Raw genomic sequence first — 21,558 nt, 5'->3', positions numbered from 1 at the left:
GCAGGGGGTCAGCTCAGGGCGCCTCTGTATGCAAATTAACCGCCATCTTGGTCAGGTTTATTTGCATACTCACTCTGATTGGCTGGTGGGCGTGGCTTGGCTGGTGGGCGTGGCTTGTGGGCATGGTTTGGTGTAGCGAAGGTGCGGTCAATTTGCATATTACTGTTTTATTAGGTAGGGTCTCTCTGTCTCATTCAGTTCTATGTATATCTTTGCAAACAACATATTGGGAGAGTTTTCATAATCCAATCTGCTGTGTTCCTTTTGATAAAATTAATCCATTTTTATTATTTTAATTACCATTATATTGGGAGTGTTTCTTCATCTTATTCATACTTAGTTTTACACATACAATAATTTTTTCCTCCTTTTGTGCTTTCAGTTGCATAAAACTTTCTTCTGCTGTTTAGAAGTTATATGTATGTTTTCCTTTGTTCTGGGGTGATTGCCCTTAAGTTCCAAACTCCTATTTTATATCTTAATGTTTATATCGATAGGTATATAGATATTAGTATCTCTATTTCCACTAACAACACACATACTCTATCCCCACTACTTGGTACTGTCAAAAAATTCAGTTCTGGGTTATCATTTTTTTTTTCCTTTGGTTCTAGCCTTTTGTTTTAAGCAATAATAATTAACTTTCCCAAGTTACTACTTCTGCACAACAAACAACCGCAAAACTCAGTGACATAAAACCACCACCATTTTGTTATGTCCACAGATCCAGTGGGTCAGGAATTAGGACATGGTACAGCAGGATGGTTTATCTCTGACCCACAACATCTAAGACTTCAAAGTCTGAGGGTCACTCAGAAAGATGGGGGCTGAAATCAATTGGAGACTTCCTCATTCCCATGCCTGGCCCCTTGGTTAGATGACCTCATAGTGAGATTCAGCTGGAGCTGTCTACCAGCGTACCTACAATGCAGACTTTCCTGTGGCTGGGGCTTCCCACAGGATAGCGGCTGAGTTCTGAGAGGGAGATCCCAAGAGGAAGTGTCTATCTGGAGAGCAGTAATTCCAAGAAAACCAGGAGGAATCTGCATGGCTTTTTACAAGCTACAGAAGTCACATGATTATTTATTCAAGTAGCTCCTAGCCCACTCAGATTCAAGGGCATGGGATGCAAGGTTCACCACTAACAAGGAGGACTGTCAAAGATTTGGGGGCTTTATTTTAAAACTCTCAAATCTCTTGCAGCATTTCCTGAATGTATCTCTTCTTACTTGATTATTAATTCCAAAAGGATTTTCAGTGTGCATCTTTGTGTAGGAAACCTTCTGACGTCTTATATGATGAGAATTTTATTATGCCTCACAATTTGGTTACATATAAATTCTATGTGGATTTAATGTCCTTTACCTTTAACACTTTAAAAACATTACTCAGTTGTCTCCTTGAAGTCAGATTTGTCAAAATAAGCCCTAGGTGCCATCTAATTCTTATTCATTTGTAAGTGATCTGCTCTCTGTCACTGGAACCTTTTAGAAAAGTTTTGTCTTTGATATTACGTCACATGAATGGGTCTAATGGTGGGTTTCTCTTTCTCATATTTAACAGTCTTAAAGCACTTTCAGTCTAAAGTTTTTCACTAGTTTTTAATTTTGAGAAATTTATCTTAATTATTTCTTCAATCATTTCCTTCTCCCTTTTTTATTCTCTCCTCTAGGATTCCTATTTATATAGATAGAAGCCCTTCTGCACCTAACCTTCATACCTCTTGGTTTTTAATCTGTGTTCTCTCTCTTTGTCATTTAATGCTGCATTCGGAGTTTCTCAATGTCATTTTCCAAACTCATTAATTTGCTCATCATGTATACCTTTGACTATCACACATTTATTTTTACAATATTTACTGTATTTATTTACTACATTTTTCATACCTAATATTTCTACCTGGTTCTACATTTTTATGTTTTCTTGTTCTTGTATTATATTGCTAATCTTTCTTATCACCTTAAATATACTTATTATGCTTATTTTTAAATAATCCTTTCTAATAAATCTCCATCACATGGTATATATTATTAACTTAGTTGTCTTTCTTTGAAAGTAATTGTACTATTCAGGTGACTACTTTGGCTGTAAACTAATATTCTTCTGGGGTACCAGCCACTCTCTCTGGTAATATGTATGGTCACTAGGCTCTAACTGTACCTAACCTGGTTAATTTAAGAGCAAAATAGGATGAGCCTCAGAGAAAAGAGCCCCAGGGATCTCAGAACTACTATTGAGTACTCCAATTTTCTGGGCCTTCTACAGGCAATGCCTCTGGTGAAGATCTCACATTTAAACTCTAAGGGAGAAACAGCACTGGGCACAAAGAGTCTTCCAGGAGCTCAGAGGGGATGGGGAAGAGGTAGAAAAGTGATCCTGTCAGGGCAGTTAGGCCAGGCCAGTTCACATTAATGCCATCAGAGCCCCGGCAGACCTTTGAAATGAACACTGCGCAGGCCTGGGCCACTGTTGGTCATTTCTGTGGTGAAGGGGCAGGAAAAGAAAGTCTCAAGGCAACACCAGTGCAAAATAAGAGTAGAACTTAGCCTTCTTCCAATCTATGCTGTCACTGCTCTCTCTGGCAGTCCTTAGTCCCAGGCTAGAGCCACCACCCCACACATCCTCCCCACTCACACATAAACACACAGAGTTCAGGAGCATTTTCCTCTTACCCCACTCATTTTCTGGAGTTAATTTGAGATGAAGAAGTAAACAATTGGGACTAGTTTGACAGGAACTGGAAACCAGCCTGGAAACTATTTTCATCAAAGGTGTAACACTTTTGCTCAATTTCAACCACTCCCAATTCAGTTCAGAAATTTGAGGTAAGCAGATGAATTAAAAGCTAATATTTAATAGAATATCTTATCATAAAAAAATTACTGTGGGCCATCATGGCTCTTCTAAACATCTTTTTTTTTTTTATGGAAAGCCAGTTTCTCTTTTTTTTAATTATTATTAATATATTTTATTGATTTTTTACAGAGAGGAAGAGAGAGGGATAGAGAGCTAGAAACATCGATGAGAGAGAAACATCAATCAGCTGCCTCCTGCACACCCCCCACTGGGGATGTGCCCGCAACCAAGGTACATGCCCTTGACCGGAATCGAACCCGGGACCTTTGAGTCCGCAGGCCGACGCTTTATCCACTGAGCCAAACCGGTCTCGGCATCTTCTAAACATCTTTAGCTTCACACTTTTGAAAACACATTTTATTCATTTTTTCTAACTTTTCATCAACCTTGGACTTACAAAGCACTCTGTGTAAACATTTGGGTGAAATTTTTAAAAATCCCCTATAGTTTTTGCTCACCAAGATTTTTTAACTCTAAGTGTCTTTTTTAAAAATATGTTTTATTGATTTTTTTACAGAGAGGAAGGGAGAGGGATAGTGAGTTAGAAACATCGATGAGAGAGAAACATCGATCAGCTGCCTCACCTCCCTTCCCCCCGGCCCCCCTCCCCCCACACACACACTGGGGACGTGCCTACAACCAAGGTACATGCCCTTGACCGCAGGCCAACGCTCTATCCACTGAGCCAAACCAGTTAGGGCTCTAAGTGTCTTTAAAGCACCACAATTCCCCTGTCCTCTATTAAGGATACAAGACTATGATGGCACTTTCAAAACACACATATACAACCTATAGCCTCAAGCAGATCTAAAACTGTGTTAGCAAAGAGAAATTAGCAACTAGAATTCTATTTCAATAGCAGGCAAGAAATGAAAGAGCCTAACAACCTACAACCTTAGATATCCTCCACAAGTGAGGTTGGGGTGGAAGAGAAAGAACTGATGGACTCTGGTTGCTTCCTATAACAAGGATATCAAAAAAATGAATTCAACCTTAAATTTCACTAAGGAATACAATATCTAGAATGAAGGAGGTAATGCTTTTGCAATTATGTGTTACAAATATTTTCAACCAGTCTATCACTTGCATTTCACCTATACTTACAAGATTATGTCTATATAACTTAAAAAAATAAAAAATATATGTTGCCCTTTACTGGTGTTCTCAGTAGGTAGAGTGTTGGCCTGCACACAAAAGGGTCGCAGGTTCAATTACTGGTCAAGGACACGTTCCTGGGTTGTGGGTTCGCTACCCACCCCTGGTGGAGGTGCATGCAGGAGGCAATCAGTCGATGTGTATCTTGCATCAATGTTTCTCTCTCTCTCTCTCTCTCTCTCTCTCTCTCTCTCTCTCTCTCTCTCTCTCCCCTCCCTCCCCCTTTTCCACTCTCTCTGAAAAAGCAATGGGAAAAATATCCTCTCGTGAGGATTAACAAAACAATAGCAACAAAAATATGTATGTTGTCGAAATTTGTTAATTTTTGCTTGAAATGCTATTTTCTGTTTTTCCTAAGATAGTCTTTCCCATCAAAGGTAATAACACTATCCCACATTTTTATTCTTCACTTTTGCACATTTAGAACTTTGGTTTAAAGTAGAGATCCAACATTATTTTCTTCCACTTGAAAGTATACTGTACGCCAATACCCTTTAATAAATAAAACACTTTCCCCCTATGAACTCAATTGTCATTTTGATAATATTTGAAAGTTCCATAATTACCTGTAACAGCTGTATTTTATTCTTTTTCATTGTCTATACTTGGGCCAGCACCATGATGTTTTGATTAGGAAAGGTTTCTTTTAATTTTTAATATCTTAGCTTCCTCGCTCTTACTCTTTTCTCAGTTTCCTATAATGTGTCCACTTAAGGGTACTTTCTCTAGGCACAGATAATAAGATGAAACTGGATACAAACTGTAAGATGTATGTGTTATCTCATAACTAAAAAATGCAGTTAAGTCCTAGCTGGTTTGGTTCAATGGATAGAACATCAGCCTACGGACTGAAGGGTACTGGGTTTGATTCCAGTCAAGGGCACATGCCCAGGTTGTGGGCTCGATCTCCAGTAGGGGGCATGCAGAAGGCAGCCAATCAATGATTCTCTCTCATCATTGATGTTTCTATCTCTCTCTCCCTTTCCATTCCTCTCTGAAATCAATAAAAATACATTTTTAAAAAAATAAAAAATGCAGTTAATTCAGTTAATAGGCAGAGTTGCAATTAAATTACACAGAATATCTATACATAAAAAGCCAGAGTTCGTGACAAACGTGACAACCAAACGACTGGTCACCATGAGGTGCATTGAGCACCTCTCGGTCCCTCCCCCACCTCCCCCTTCCCCCCAGCCTGAGAATGGGGTGGGGCGGGACTGGGGACTGGTGAGCGGGCTGAACATCTGACCTCTTGGTCCCTGCCCCCGGCCCTCAGGCTCTGATGGATCAGCGATGGTGAAAGGGGAACCGGGGTGGGTGGTGGGAGGACCGGGCTGGCTGTCTGGCTGTTGGGATCACCAGCTCATCCTTGACTGCTCGGGAGCTCAGGCCTGCAGGAAAGCAGGCGCCGGCGACTTCACCTCCATGTGCTGCGCTGGACCAGCCGCTGATGGAACACACTGCCCGCTTGGAGCCACTCACACTGGGGCGGGTAGGTCGCGGGCACGCCCCGCAGCTTCCATCAGAACCTCAAGCCCCACAGCAGCAGCAAGGGCGGCACTGTGTGAGCAGGCCCGAGCAGGCAGCGTGTTCCATCGGCAGCCAGCCCGGTGCACGTGCATGGAGGTGCAATCGCCGCGCCTGCTTTCCCGCAGGCCTGAGCCCCTGAGCAGCCGGGGATGAGCTGGTGATCCCAATGGCCTGACAGCCTGGCTGCGGAGGCGGCGTTCGGCCTGGGGACTGGCAAACAGGCAGAAGATGGCCCTGATCACAGGAGGCTAGGCCCTAGGGACCCTACCCGCACAATTTCGTGCGCTGGGCCTCTAGTATAAAAATAAAACAGTAGCCCAACTGGTTTGGCTCAGGGATAGAGCGTTGGCCTGTAGACTGAAGGGTCCTGAGTTTGATTCTGGTCAAAGGCACATGCCCAGGTTGTGAGCACGATCCCTAGGGGGCATGCAGGAGACAGCCAATCAATGATTCTCTCTCATTGATGTTTCTAACTCTCTCTCCCTCTCCCTTCCTCTCTGAAGTCAATAAAAATATACATAAAAAAATTAATAAAACAGTAGAAAATAATCACATGGACAAGTGTAATTGATGTGTAGGGCAGACACTATGCCTCTCATTTGAGGCCAATAACAAGGTATTTTACACAGAAGGAAAATGAGGCATGGCTAGAAAAATGGAAGACAGTGTTAGGCCAAGAATCTCATTATTGCGAAAAACAAAAAGAGCAAATATCCACTAATGGAGGTACAGAGACCAAATAAGATAGAGTTCACTAATATTTTATCTGTCCAACCCCATCCACATATAAGTAAAGAAATAAACTAGTCATTTTACAGCTGGTCATAGCCAACCTTCCATCTAGTCAAGAATAATGGTTGAGCTCACTGAGGTACTAGGTATGGGGACTCCAAGGCCTGCTCTTTCGATTTTCAGGGATTATGAATCCACCCACAAATAGCAACAGAGAATAGAAACATGCTATTGCCTTCCCCAGCACAGAACCCCAAAAGTCTGCTAATTCTTACCAAAAACACATTTGAGTCCTCTGGTAACAAATAGAGTAGAAATGTGGCTACTTTACTTCCCACTCTAAGGCCCTCAAATGTACCAAAAGAAACATTTCTAGATAAAATATGAAACAACCCCAAAACATAGATCAGGAAGTGGTTTATCAAATACAATATAATTTGGGACAAGTTGAAGATGAATATCATGAGCTAATATACACTTCTACATATCTAAGCACTGTTGGATTTCCCTGAAAGAAATTAAGAAGGTCTTAAAGATTTTTATTTAGAACAAAGATGAATGAGGGTGCAGACAATCATAGGAGAGATAGCAAGCATTCTTCTGAGGGTCCATTTCCATATGGAGGAAGGACAAGGTAAATGGGATAAAGAAGAGATTATGTGTACATGCCAGGTTCAATTTATCTGACTTCTAAATGAGAGAACCTATAAAGGGAGATAATGTAATGCTCAACGTTGGTTGAGCAGAAAGAAATAAATCATCAAACAGATGACCATGTTATATTGAGAGTCACATGCATTGTCTGTCCTAGCTGATCTATTCATCTGAAAGGAGGGAATACCAGTGCTTAGGAGAGAAGTTTTTTGTGAGAAAGCATTGTGAGACAAGAAAAGTAAACAACTATCCAGATACCCACACTACTACCATGCATAATTCCAGTAACTTCAAGCTCTTACCATATTCTAGTCACTATTCTTAAAGTTTACAAACACTAAGTCTTTCTATCCTCAAAATAACCCCAAGGAGGTAAGTACTCTTATTATCTCCATTTTACAGATGAGGAAAATGAGGCTCACAGAAATTGACTAAATTTCCTATAGTTATACAACTAGGGAATATAAGACCCAGAATTTGAACTCAAGCAGTCTGGTTTAAAGTTCAGACTTTTAACTATTTTGTTGTGTTGCCATTCCCACATTAATGTTAAAAAATTGGCAAACCCATAAGGTACAAAGGATTTTTATTTATACAAGAAATAATGACATACCTTGTACTGTAAGCTCTGCTTGAGCTTCAACTGTTTCATTTCCATTATCAGCTACACAAAAATAAGTCCCAGCATCATCCTCCGTGACATCACTGATCTCCAGGCTACCACCTGCCAGCAATGCCAATCTTTCAGAGCTGCATAAAAAAATGATACATTTAAAAACTAGGAATATGAGAAATTCTTCACATAAAACGGAGAAAACACTTAAGCAGTATTATTATTTATATGGCTTTAGATATAACTTTTTTTCTATCAAGGTTCATCTGGACATTTATAACATCATTCAAGGGCCATACAAATTTATCAACTTAAAAATTAACTGCTAAATTTGGCCAAACATTCAATTAACTCACCTCTAATGTCTTGGCAGGGCCAGACCAAATGATTTGGTGGACCTTATATGGCCTACGGGCCAGACATTCCCCATCCCTGCTTTAGATGGACAGAGACTACATAAAATTATCAGAATTTAATTTAGTACAACTTGCTTTCCTCATATTTTTCATGCATAAATATCATGAATGCAAATCAGAATGTGATAATGAATTATCTCTGACACTTCTAATTATTCCCAAAGGGATACCACTTTTGTGACAGATTCTTCTACCCACAGTACATCCCTGCCTTCTTACTCTTGCACAGTTTTTGGTTTTTATTATTTTACAAATTATGTAATTTTTGTTATTGTTAATCCTAACCCAATGATATTTTCCCATTGATTTTGAGAGTGGAAGGAAGGGGGGAGACAGAGAGGGAGAGAAACATCAATATGAGAGCGACACATCGATTGGTTGGCTCCAACCCAAGCCCCAACCAGGGTGGGGATTGAGCCTACAACTGAGGTATGTGCCCTTGACAGGAATTAAACCCGCAATCCTTTAGTCAGCAGGCAATGCTCTATCCACTGAGCCAAACTGGCTAGAGCACAAATTATGTAATTTTGAAGTCTGGAATCAACCTGAGAGTTACTCCACCCCAGCTATGGCCATTGAGATAACTATTACAGAAGGCAAATGTCAGATCAGAAACAGTAAGTCAGGGGATCTCAGTGCCTACTGAAAGTTTCCTATGGTGGCTCTGATACAAAAGGAAGGAAAGAGGAAGGGAAGGGAAAGGAAGGAAAGGGAGAGAGAAGGGCAGCTGCCAAAGAGCAGCTTCCTGGGTGTGGTGCCTGGGCATGATCAGCCACCATTACGCCATTATCCACAAGAATGCTGATCATTACCAACCCAACTCTACCATGTGATTTAAGTCTATTTAAAGAGAATGAATAGAAAGTAAAAAAAATCCTATAACATCAAGACAGAAATCACAAATCAATATTATCAAATTTTTATAAAGTGAATCAGTTTAGTTCATTTGAAGACTTTGGAGGTTACAATTTTATTTTTATTTTGAGGTTCTACATCTAAACTGGTTTTCATAGTAGACAAATAGACAAATTTTTCTCTCAAATCTTAATACAGTTACTTTTTTTTTGTCTGTATCTATGCTTAGACATGTTCTGATCATTTGGCTTTTCATATAGAATTCCTGATGGAAAAAAAAAATCAGAGGGAATGACTATTCAAGTCTGTGCCACATTTATAATTCTCATCCTAAGTAAAGTGTGATTCTGGCTTAAATTTCAGTACACTGTGAGTTTGGGTAATTAGTCTTCCTGAATCTGATAACAAGATTAAGTTTCGGACAAAGGAAGAAGAAAACCAGAATCAGGTTTCGTACCTTCTCTAAGAATTACTCTGCAAGGTCATTATTAAACCTTATTAAGGTGGCCTTCCTATTAGAAATATCTTAATTATGCCCTCAAATCCCAACTTTATGTGATAGGACAGAGAAGCAAGACAATTTTAAATGGAATAGAGCAAGAATTACTGGGGCAAATAGGTTAAAAAAATTACAAACATTAAAATACTGTACTTTATCCTTCGACAAAATCACTATTAAGCTTCAGAAACAGAAATAATGTTCACAAATGGAAAAATCAGCAATACATACATATAACACTCAGCTAAGAGGAACATAATCTGAAACCCTAGTTGGTATGGTTCCTTTGAAATCAAGACAGTATTGATCTCTAGTAATTATCCTAAAAATATTCCTAATACTTGTTATGCCTCACATTTGCCATAACTGAGTGCCAGTACAGCAGAAGTCAATCTTTCTTAATGGAGTTGATTTTACTCCCCTTAAAAGAAGTCTGAGAGGAAGAATATCTTTAACTTGTTCACAAAACTATATGATGGCTAAGAGTAAAATGGCAATCAAGCCTTTACAACTCCAATTTTCAAAAATGCAGCAAAAGAAAAAATATGTAAAAAACTATACCTTGTCCGTGGACCCAATCTGAGTGTGGCTGAACATAAGGTGTGTGTGTGTGTGTGTGTGTGTGTGTGTGTGTGTGTGTGTGTGTGTGTGTGTGTGTCCCTGAGAAGCCAGGTCAGTTTAGGAGAGCCTGGTGTGCTAAGGAGACCTACTTTTTTGGCCAAGCGGAAGGCCTTTAAGAAGATGAATAATATGATCAAATTTAGTGAAGAAACAAGAGGAGTGGGGAAAAGACTAGAAGCAGGAAGTTTATTGTAAAGCTATTTTAATGGTTCAGAATTAAAAAGAGATAAACTATGGCAGTAACGACTGGGGTAAAGAGAAGGCAAAAAGTAATGACTACTCTTTAAAAACGCTAGATGATGAAAGTGAGGAGAGGGACTTATTCATTAAGTTAACACATTTATTGGCGTGCGTGTGTGTCAAATAGCAGCTAGGGATGCAGCAGTAAGCAAACAAACAATCAGTGCTATCATGCAACTCAGTGGGAAAGAGAGAAAAAAAATGATAATTCTACATAGTGCTGTATCAAAAGAACCTGCCCAGAAATTAGAATGAGACGTTTCCCTGACTACAGTAATCCTTGAGCTAAGATAAAAAATGAGTAGGAGCTAACATACTCAGGGGGAGAAAAGATTTCAGAAAGAAGACTAGCCCCTGCAAAGGAACTGGGGCAGAAAGGATCACAATGCATTGGGGGATCTGAAAATAAACAGTGTGGCAGGTGTAATAGAAAAAAAAGGGAGAAAGATGAGAATGAAGCACACCACACAAGGCTTTGAAAGCCATTTTAAGAATCTGAGTCCTGTCCCAGCCAGGTGGCTCAATTGGTTGGAGCACTGTCTCATATACCAAAGAGTTTGTAGGTTCGATTCCTGGTCAGGGCACATACCAAGGTTGTGGATTCAATCCCCGATTGGGGAGCATATGAGGGGCAACTGATCAATGTTTCTCTTTCACATGAATGTTTCTCTTTCTCTCTCTCTCTCTCTCTCTCTATCTCTTCCCCTCTCCCCACCCCCCTCAAACCAATTTAAATTAAAAAACAGGATGTGGAAAAAATGGCGACGGAATAGAGTCGTGTTTGGAGTCTGGTCCTGGGGCGGAGAGTAGGAGCGACGGAGGTTTGCAGGGGGAGTGCATGTTGGCAAGCCAAGGGACAGCTAAGCTCCAGGAGAGGGCGGGGGAGTGCTGGCCAGGGTTTCCCTGACCGTGCAGCACCCACAGGGGCTGGGTCTCCTACCGGAGCTGCGGGCTCACCGGGCGCCTCGCCATCTTGCAAGGAAAGGAGGATTTTATTGGAAACCTGACTTTCCGCGACAACTGCAAACACTGAACAGCTGCGAGCACCAGAACACCGGTCCACTATCGGCGCAAACATTCGGATTCAAAGGAACTCTTCACTGCACCACGGAAAGGTCAGATTTCGCCTGAAATAAGGTGTGGTTTCTAATCCCCGCGGTGGGAGGGAAGCGCGCGAGTCGTAGGACCGGCGGGAACCGGGAGGTCTGTGCCTAGAAAAATTGGCGGCAGTTGGAACTGCCGTGATCCGTGAATGTGGAAGGGGATCCTCTGAGCTGCTAACAGAAGTGACCTCTTAAAAGCAACTCATTTTAATCTGACGAGGAGGATCAGACTAAGAATTTTCAAAGGAGTGCGGGCTCCTTAGTCTGGCGCACAGACCCACTGTCCGCACCCTTGGACTCTTTCCGACTCTGATTACTAAGCCCAATACATAGGAAAGCCCAGGTGGAAAAACCCTGAAAGACTGCAGGGGGAAGTTGTTTTTTCGGAACCTGGGGAGCAGAGCTGGGTGTGACCATCGGAGAGGCAGCTGTGAGGCGCACACCTCCACAAACCGGTAGTGAGTGCCATAGAGGGGGAAAAAAAAAAAAAAGCTAGAGAGGCCCGGAAGTCAATTCAGAAACACTGCCACCGAGGGGCTGAAACGCTAATTGTCTCTGGTGTAATAAAAAAGCAATACGAGAAATTAAGACACGGCCGGCTTAAAAAGCAGGACTGTCTTACAACACTGAGAAGCAGTGGAACGAAGCAGAACTGAAATACCGCCCAGACTGGGAAACAGGCATACCAAACAGAATAATAGAGGAAGTGAATGACAGCCACTACTGCACATTTTAGTCTTCCTATTTTTTAATTTTTAATTCTTTTCTCAAATTTTTTTTAATTTTTTTTATTCTAATTTTTTTATTTTCATTTTTTGCATCTTTTACTTAAGAAACTAAATTTTTTTTTCCTCACTCGATTTTCACCTTTTTAATTATTACATTTTTATTTTCAATCAGCGTTATTATTACTATTATTTTACTTTTTTTTTTTTTTCTTTAAATGTCATTTGATTTTCCCTTTCTTGTAATTTGGGATTAGTGTCCTACATTCTATTTGCATCTTTCCCTTACCCTATCTCAACGCTAACATTTTGCCATCACTCTCCTCCTAACCTTTCCCCTTTTGGTCTCCTATTTATCTTAACCCTTTCTGGCTATAGATTTTCCCTACTTTTTCGGTTTACCCTCTGCTAAAATTTCACCCTACGAATATATCTAATTCCCAACCCCCTGCTCCAAATCCATACATACCTCTCTCTACGCTACCTTAAAAAATTATTTTTCTCTCTGGCCTTTTGATGTTGTTTGCTTGAAAGTTGATTAGATTGAATTTTTATGCTTTTTTATGAGATTGTTTTGATTATTCTTTTTGTTTGTTTGGTTGGTTCTTTTGTTTGCTTTGTTTTTGTTTGTTTTTTACTTTTGTTTTCCCTTGCCTCACTTGATATTAGTTGGTGTTGCAGTTTGTATTAATCTCCAGGCCCGTGTTGCTGGAATTTGCTGGGATTAGGGGTTGTTCTAATGGAGTCTACTCCCCATATATATAGTTTGTTCCCCTTTTCTCTCTTAGTATTGTTCTTGTCTGTCTTACGTTTTTTCCTTTTCTTCTTTTTTTTTTTTGCTCTTTTCCCAACTTCAGATTCACACTCTTTTTTTTGTTGTTGTTCTTTCTTTTTACTCTCCCTCTTCCACTCCTATTCCCTAATTTGTCTTTCTCTGGTGGTTACCTTTATTGGAGGTTATTAATATCGTGAATACAATTCTGTTCAGTGCCTTGTGTGTTGTGCCTGGTTGTGTTGTATTTTGTACCTTTAAATCAACGCCGGAGAGAGAGAACTATATAACCAGACATCCGGAGAAGAGAGACCATGGGGAGACAAAGAAATAGCCCCCATAGGAAAGAGAAGCATGCATCACCAGAAAAGGAAGTAAACGAATTAGAGGCAAACAACCTATCAGAGAAAGAATTCAGAGAAATGGTCATAAGGTGGCTGAAAAGGATGGAAGACAAATTTGACAATATGAGTAAGAACCAAGAGGAAATGAAGAAGAACCAAGAAGAAATGAAAAATGACATCGCTGCTGTAAAGAACTCAAAAGAAAGCATCAAGAGTAGACTAGAGGAAGCAAAGGACCGCATAAGTGAGCCAGAAGACAAGATGGAAAAAAATACCCAATTACAACAGCTTCTAGAAACAAAAATTAGAAAGCATGAGGAGAGCCTAAGGGAACTTCGGGACAAAACAAAACAAAACAACATCAGGATAATAGGGGTACCAGAAGGAAAGGAAACGGAGCAAGGAATAGAAAACCTGTTAGAAGAAATAATAACAGAAAACTTCCCTGATATAGGGAAGAAAAAACCCACACAAATCCAAGAAGCTCACAGAGTTCCAAGCAAAATGAACTCCAAAAGACCGACGCCAAGGCACATTATAATTAAGTTGGCAAACACCAACGACAAAGTAAGAATCTTAAAAGCGGCCAGAGAGAGACAGACAGTTACATACAAAGGAACCCCCATCAGAATAGCAACTGATTTCTCAACAGAAACTCATCAGGCCAGAAGGGAATGGAATGAAATATACAAAGTCATGCAAAGGAAGGGTCTCAATCCAAGAATACTGTACCCAGCAAGGCTATCAATCAAAATTGAAGGTGAAATCAGGAGCTTCACAGACAAAAAAGGGCTAAGGGAGTTTATCACCACCAAACCAGCAATGAAAGAAATGCTAAAGGGTCTGCTGTAAAAAAAAAAAAAAAAGAAAGAAAGAAAGAAATAGGAAGCAAAGAAGGATCACAGGGGTATAGAATAAAAATGGCGACAAATAAGTGCCTATCAATAATAACTTTAAATGTAAATGGATTGAATGCCCCAATCAAAAGACACAGGGTAACAGATTGGATAAGAAAACAAAACCCATATATCTGCTGTCTACAGGAAACCCACCTCAAAAAAAAGGACGCATACAGACTGAGAGTAAAGGGATGGAAAAAGGTTTTCCAGGCGAATGTAAATGAAAAAAAAGCTGGGGTAGCAATACTTATATCTGACAAATTAGATCTCAAAGTGAAGGACATAACAAGAGATAATGAAGGCCACTTCATAATACTAAAGGGAGAAATCCAACAAGAAGAAATAACTCTGGTAAACATATATGAACCCAATACAGGAGCACCAAGATACATTAAAAAACTCCTGGAAGATATCAAAGGAGAGATTGACAGCAATACAATTATAGTAGGAGACTTCAATACCCCACTATCACCATTGGACAAATCCTCTAAACAAAAAATCAACAAAGAAACATCAATCCTAAATGACTCACTAGACCAGATGGAATTAATCGACATCTTCAGAACATTTCACCCCAAAGCCACAGAATATACATTCTTCTCAAGGGCACACGGGTCATTTTCAAAGATAGACCATATGTTAGGACATAGGCAAAGTCTCTCCAAATTCAAGAAGATAGAAATCATATCAAGTATTTTCTCAGATCACAGTGGCATAAAACTGGAAATCAACTACAATAAAAACAACCCAAAGAAATCAAACACATGGAGACTAAACAGCATGCTATTAAACTATGACTGGGTTACCAAAGACATCAAGGAAGAAATAAAAAACATCATGGCAACAAATGACAATGAAAACACAACAATCCAAAATTTATGGGGCACAGCGAAAGCAGTCGTGAGAGGAAAGTTCATAGCTCTACAAGCCTACTGCAAAAAACAAGAAAAAATGGTAATAAATTACCTAACCCAACAACTCAAAGAGTTAGAGAGAGAGCAACAAGAAAAGCCCAGTGTAAGCAGAAGGAAAGAAATAATAATGATCAGAGCGGAGATACACGACATAGAGACCAAAGAAACAATACAAAAGATCAACAAAACCAAGAGCTGGTTCTTTGAAAGGATAAACAAGATTGATGGACCTCTAGCCAGGCTCACCAAGAAGCAAAGAGAGAGGACCCAAATAAACAAAATCAGAAATGAAAGAGGTGAAATAACAACAGACCCCGACGAAATACAAAGGATTGTTACAAAATACTACGAACAACTCTATTCCAACAAGCTGGACAACCTGGAGGAAATGGACATATTCCTAGACAAATACAACCTTCCAAGACTTAATCAGGAAGAATCTAAACAGCTCAACAGGCCAGTAACTATGGAAGAAATTGAAGCAGTCATCAAAAAGCTTACGGCAAACAAAAGCCCGGGGCCAGACAGCTTCACAGGAGAGTTTTACCAAACTTTCAAGGAAGAACTAAAACCTATCCTCCTCAGACTATTCCAAAAAATTCAAGAGGAGGGAACACTTCCAGGCTCCTTCTATGAAGCCAGCATCACCCTAATACCAAAACCAGATAAAGACAACACAATGAAAGAGAATTACAGGCCAATATCCCTCATGAACATAGATGCCAAAATTCTCAACAAAATCCTAGCAAATCGGCTCCAGCAGTACATCAGAAAGATCATACATCATGACCAAGTAGGATTTATCCCAGGAATGGAAGGATGGTACAATATCCGCAAATCAATAAATGTGATACATCACATAAACAAATTGAGAGATAAAAATCACATAGTCATATCAATAGATGCAGAAAAAGCATTTGACAAAATCCAACACCCCTTCTTGATAAAAACTCTCAACAAGGTTGGAATAGAAGGATCATACCTCAACATAATAAAAGCTATATATGATAAACCCACAGCAAACATCATACTCAATGGGCAAAAACTAAAACCATTTCCCCTAAGTACAGGAACAAGACAGGGATGCCCACTCTCACCACTTCTGTTTGACATAGTACTGGAAGTATTAGCTATCGCAATTAGGCAAGAAGAAGAAATAAGAGGCATCCAAATTGGAAAAGAAGAAGTGAAGCTGTCCTTATTTGCAGATGACATGATATTGTACATAAAAAACCCAAAAGATTCCATCAAAAAACTAATAGACTTAATAAATGAATTCGGCAATGTAGCAGGATACAAAATTAACGCCAAGAAATCAATGGCATTTCTATACACCAATAGTGAACTTACAGAAAGAGAGACTAAAAAAGCAATCCCATTTACCATCGCACCAAAAAAATTAAGATACCTAGGAATAAACTTAACTAAGGAGGTAAAAGACCTATACGCGGAAAACTACAGGACACTGAAAAAAGAGATGAAGGAAGACGTAAACAGATGGAAGAACATACCATGTTCATGGATTGGTAGAATCAACATCATTAAAATGTCCATACTACCCAAAGCAATCTACAGATTCAATGCACTCCCCATCAAAATACCAACAGCATATTTCACAGACCTAGAAAGAACTCTCCAATAATTCATCTGGAATAAAAAAAAAGACCCTGAATAGCCGCAGCAATCCTGAGAAAGAAGAATCAAGTAGGAGGGATCTCAATACCAGATTTCAAGCTGTATTACAAAGCCACTGTTCTCAAAACTGCCTGGTACTGGCACAAGAACAGACATATAGATCAATGGAACAGAATAGAGAATCCAGGTATCGACCCAAACCACTATGCTCAATTAATATTTGACAAAGGAGGCATGAACATACAATGGAGTCAAGACAGTCTCTTCAATAAATGGTGTTGGGAAAATTGGACACACACATGTAAAAAAATGAAACTAGATCACCAACTTACACCATACACAAAAATAAACTCAAAATGGATTCAGGACTTAAACATAAGACGGGAAACCATAAAAATACTAGAGGAATCCACAGGCAACAAAATCTCAGACATATGCCAAAAGAACTTCTTCACTGACACTGCCCCTAGGGCAATGGAAGCTAAAGAGAAAATTAACAAATGGGACTACATCAAAATAAAAAGCTTTTTTACAGCAAAAGAAACCATCAACAAAACAACAAGAAAGCCCACTACGTGGGAGAACATATTTGCAAATGCTATCACTGATAAAGGTTTAATCTCCAACATCTACAGGCAGCTTATGCAACTTAATAAAAGGAAGATAAATGATCCAATAAAAAAATGGGCAACGGACCTAAACAGAAGGAAGGCCAAGAGACACATGAAAACATGCTCAAAGTCACTTATTATCCGAGAGATGCAAATCAAAACAACAATGAGGTACCATCTCACACCTGTCAGAATGGCTATCATCAACGAATCAACAAACAACAAGTGCTGGTGAGGATGCGGAGAAATAGGAACCCTCGTGTACTGCTGGTGGGAATGCAGACTGGTGCAGCCACTGTGGAGAACAGTATGGAGTTTCCTCAAAAAACTGAAAATGGAACTCCCATTTGACCCAGTAATCCCACTCCTGGGAATATATCCGAAGAAACTAGAAACACCAATCAGAAAGGATATATGCACCCCTATGTTCATAGCAGCACAATTTACAATTGCTAAGATTTGGAAATAGCCTAGGTGCCCGTCAGCAGATGACTGGATCAGAAAACTGTGGTACATCTACACAATGGAATACTATGCTGCCATAAAAAGGAAGGAATTCTTACCATTTGCAGCAACCTGGATGGAACTGGAGAGCATTATGCTAAGTGAAATAAGCCAGTCAATGAAAGAAAAATACCACATGATCTCACTCATTTATGGATAATAAAGAACATTATAAACTGATGAACAAAAAGATAGATACAGAGACAGTAAAGCAACAAACAGACTTTCAAATTACAGGGGGAAAGTTAGGGAGAGGTGGGGGAGATAAGAAATCAAACGAAGGACTTGTATGCATGCATATAAGCATAAACAATGGACGCAAAACTCTGGGGGGTGAGGGCATGTATGGGTGTGGGGTGTGGGGGGGTAATGGTAAGATATGTACACATATAATACCTCAATAAAAAAAAACAAAAACATAAAAATAGCTATGTGGGAGGATTTAAAAAAAAAATTGAGTCCTTAACCTAGAACCGGTGTAAATCCATTTTAAAAAGTAGCTGGGGAGTTACCAGTGATGTGGTGAGTTTAAGCACTGAAAAGACTGGTCTGGCAGGAAGATGCATTTAGAATGAGGCCAGAGTACATGTGGCAGGAAGTTAGGAGGTGACTATGGTAATTGAAGGCACACTTAACAGTAGCTTAAAATGACAGAACTTGTAGATAAATGAACTGGAAAGAGAAGGTGAGGAAGAAATGTGTCAAAGAAGACTCTTAAGCTTTTGCACTCGGATATCGAGTGTGACGGTTATTAAATGTATCAATAATTTGAAATATAAAAAAATCCAAATAGCCGAAACCGGTCTGGCTCAATGGATAGAGCGTCGGTCTGCGGACTGAAGGGTCCCAGGTTCGATTCCGGTCAAGGGCATGTACATTGGCTGTGGGCACATCCCTGGTAGGGGGTGTGCAGGAGGCAGCTGGTCGATGATTCTCTCTCATCGATGTTTCTAGCTCTCTATCCCTCTTCCTTCCTCTCTATAAAAAATCAATAAAATATATTTTAAAAAATCCAAATAAATAAGTTTGTATGAAAAGAAACTCCAGTTTTTTATTCTACTACCACGCTTTGTAAAATCTGGGGTATTTAAAAAATTAAATCCCTAATAGAATAAAGGAATTGAGAAAAAAGCAAGCGAGTGCAAAGGGTTAAGGTTGGGGCAGTAAGTGTGGAGGGAAAATTGCTTGTTTAACTTAGGGTTTTTTTGTGTGTGTTGTTATTTGAATGGGAGAGGTAAACCTTTTAGAGGCAAAAGATGAGCCAATGGAGAGAAAAATCTTGGGGTGAGAATTCATAAAAGTGCTACAAAGGATGGACACTAATAAGATCTAGAGCACAAAAGGACTTCCTAGATACTCTGAAACAGCAGGACAGGAAGAGTATGTAAGTCATACATATACTCTGGCACAAAATTTATTGTCATTTTTTTTCTTTAAACCTTTTACTCTGAGGTCACTATAGATTCAGTGCAGTTCTAAGAAATAACCAGATACACCTTTACCCAGTTTCTCCCAGTGGTAACACCTTATAAATCTACTAGGCCCAGCACATGATTAAACCGTGCGAGTGTAGGGTCCCCTAGGCCTAGCCTGCCATCAGAGCCATGTCTGCTGCCCCGCCCTGTGATGCCTCGCACACCCTGCGGACGCTGCCAGCACCCCGCCCTGCGATGCCACGCAAGGTCCGTGGATGCTGCTGGTGCCCTGCAACGCTCCTCGGACACTGTCGGCACCCTGTGAAGCTCCCGGCGCCCCACAACACTCCGCTCCGCTGATGCTGCCGTCACCCTGCGATGCTCGGGGGGGGGGGGGGGGGGGGGAAGGGGGGGAGGGCGGAGAGGGCCCGAGAAGTGCTCCAGCACCTCCTGGTGACCAGTTGTTTGGCCGTTCCACCATTACGGCATCACAACTACAGGCCTTTTATGATATAGATAGTAGTGTATGTCAACCAAATACTGACACTTCCATCACCACTGCCTCATATTGCCCTTTTATACCCTCACCCACTTCCTTTCCACTGTCACCTCTTCCCTAACTCCTGGCAACCACTAATCTGTTCTCCATTTCAGTAGAATGTTATTTAAATATTAGAGGCCCAGTGCACATAATTCGTGCACAGGTAGGGTCCCTAGGCCTGGCCAGCGGTCAGGGCTGATGCCAATCAGGGCCTTCCTGCTGCCAACCAAGGCCTCCCTTCCCTGGCAGCCGGCCAGGGCCTTCCTTCGTTCTGCACCGCCCCCTGGTGGTCAGTGCACGTCATAGCGAGCAAAAGAACTCCTGGTCTCCTGGTCAAACTCCCGCGGGGACACTTTGCATATTAGCCTTTTATATATAGAGAGAGAGACTAGAGGCCCGGTGCACGAAATTCGTGCACGGGGGGTGGGGGTCGCTCAGCCCAGCCTGCACCCTCTTCATTCCGGGACCCCTCAGGGGATGTCCAACTGCTGGTTTAGGCCCGATCCCATAAACTGGCAGTTGGACATCCCTCTCATAATCTGGGACTGCTTGCTCCTAACCGCTCATCTATCTGCCTGCCTGGTCGCCCCTAATTGCCCTCCCAGCCAGTCTGGTTGCCCCTAACTGCCCTCCCCTGCTGATCTGGTTGCCCCTAACCACCTCTGCCTTGGCCCCTGCCACCGTGGCTTTTTCCAGAAGGATGTCCAGAAGATGTCTTGTCTAATTAGCATATTACCCTTTTATTAGTATAGATAAGTATTTGTCATATTATTCTCTACTTTTCTATATGTATTTAAAATACTCCAGAATATTTTAAGCAAATAAAAACTGGTCAAGTTGCAGAAAAATAAAAGTTTTGAAATACAACCTGGTAGGCTTGAAAGCAACAACATTTGCATAAAAGGGCATAAGTTGCAGTCGGCAACAAAACTTGTTGTTAGGATTGCTTGGTTAATATTCTTTTGTTGGAAAGGCGTGGTTTGGGCAAAGGAGATAAGGAAACCAGCCCTATAAAAGGGAATGTCTGATTGGGCCGTTGCCACAGCAGAGAGGGGCAGGTGCGGCAAAGGTTCAGGCTGTCCCACAGGCAGGGATGTCTGTGTGTATGGGACACCAGAGGACACCTGTCACACCTGAAACACAATTTGCTAACATTCACAATTGCAGAGCTCAGGAAGAATCACTGTTTTTAAAACTATTATCTCCCTGACATATGAAATATACATACATACATGCCCTCTTCTGAGCTTCCCCTGCCCTCCACTTAATATTTGGCTATGGCCTTCTTTTCACGTCAACGAATTGGATATACAGACATAATTTTTAATGGCTACAGCGTTTCCCTGACTGTTTGACGTTACTATGGTTTACTTCACTAACCCTTCATTGTGGGGCAGGTTGCTTCTGGTTTCCCCTGGCATCAACAACTACAGTAAACATAATTGCTTATTTGACTGTTTACTTAGGTCACATTCACAGACATGGACTCCTGGCCGAAAGGTAATTCACTTGAATTTTGATCCACATTTCCAAATTGACTTTCTAGAAAGTACTTTTCTGTTTGTTTAGCCCATTGGTTTTAAATCACATTACACTCCCACAAATGGGTTAAGAGAAAACTGTTCAATGCGCCTTGGGCAAATTGCAAACTCTTGCTGAACTTGAGCGACCCCAGGGTGCAGGACCTGGAGGATCCCGGCTGGAGGGTGAAGTCCAGGGAAGCACGGGTGACGCAGTCGAGGGCCCTGTGTGGGTGCAGGCCTGTGAGTGTGTGTCGCTCAGGTCCACACTTATGCACACAACCCACACGCCCTCACTCCCTCTCTGCACCCTCGGCCACCAGGAACCTCCGTGGAGCCTTCCATGAGCTCGGATGCATCCAGTCCCAGCACCAAGCAAGTCTGAGAAAGTTTTTCCAGACTGA

At 40.9% G+C, this 21,558-nt stretch overlaps 1 protein-coding gene across 12 annotated transcripts in view; it reads right to left on the bottom strand.

The window, feature by feature from the left end:
- The window catches only part of NEO1 (neogenin 1), a 377,465-nt gene that overhangs the window by 224,585 nt on the left and 131,322 nt on the right, over positions 1–21,558 (bottom strand). For all 12 annotated transcript variants that reach the window (XM_079767544.1, XM_079767540.1, XM_079767550.1 and 9 more), the window contains one exon: positions 7,541–7,677. In XM_079767544.1, the coding sequence (XP_079623670.1) occupies positions 7,541–7,677 (137 nt within the window). The remainder of the gene's footprint in view (positions 1–7,540; positions 7,678–21,558) is intronic.

Source organism: Cnephaeus nilssonii (genome assembly GCF_951640355.1).
Source record: "Cnephaeus nilssonii genome assembly, chromosome: 4".
NCBI lineage: Eukaryota > Metazoa > Chordata > Mammalia > Chiroptera > Vespertilionidae > Cnephaeus > Cnephaeus nilssonii.
The sequence above is the reverse complement of the archived record's forward strand: the minus strand, read 5'-3'. Positions and strand labels throughout refer to the sequence as shown.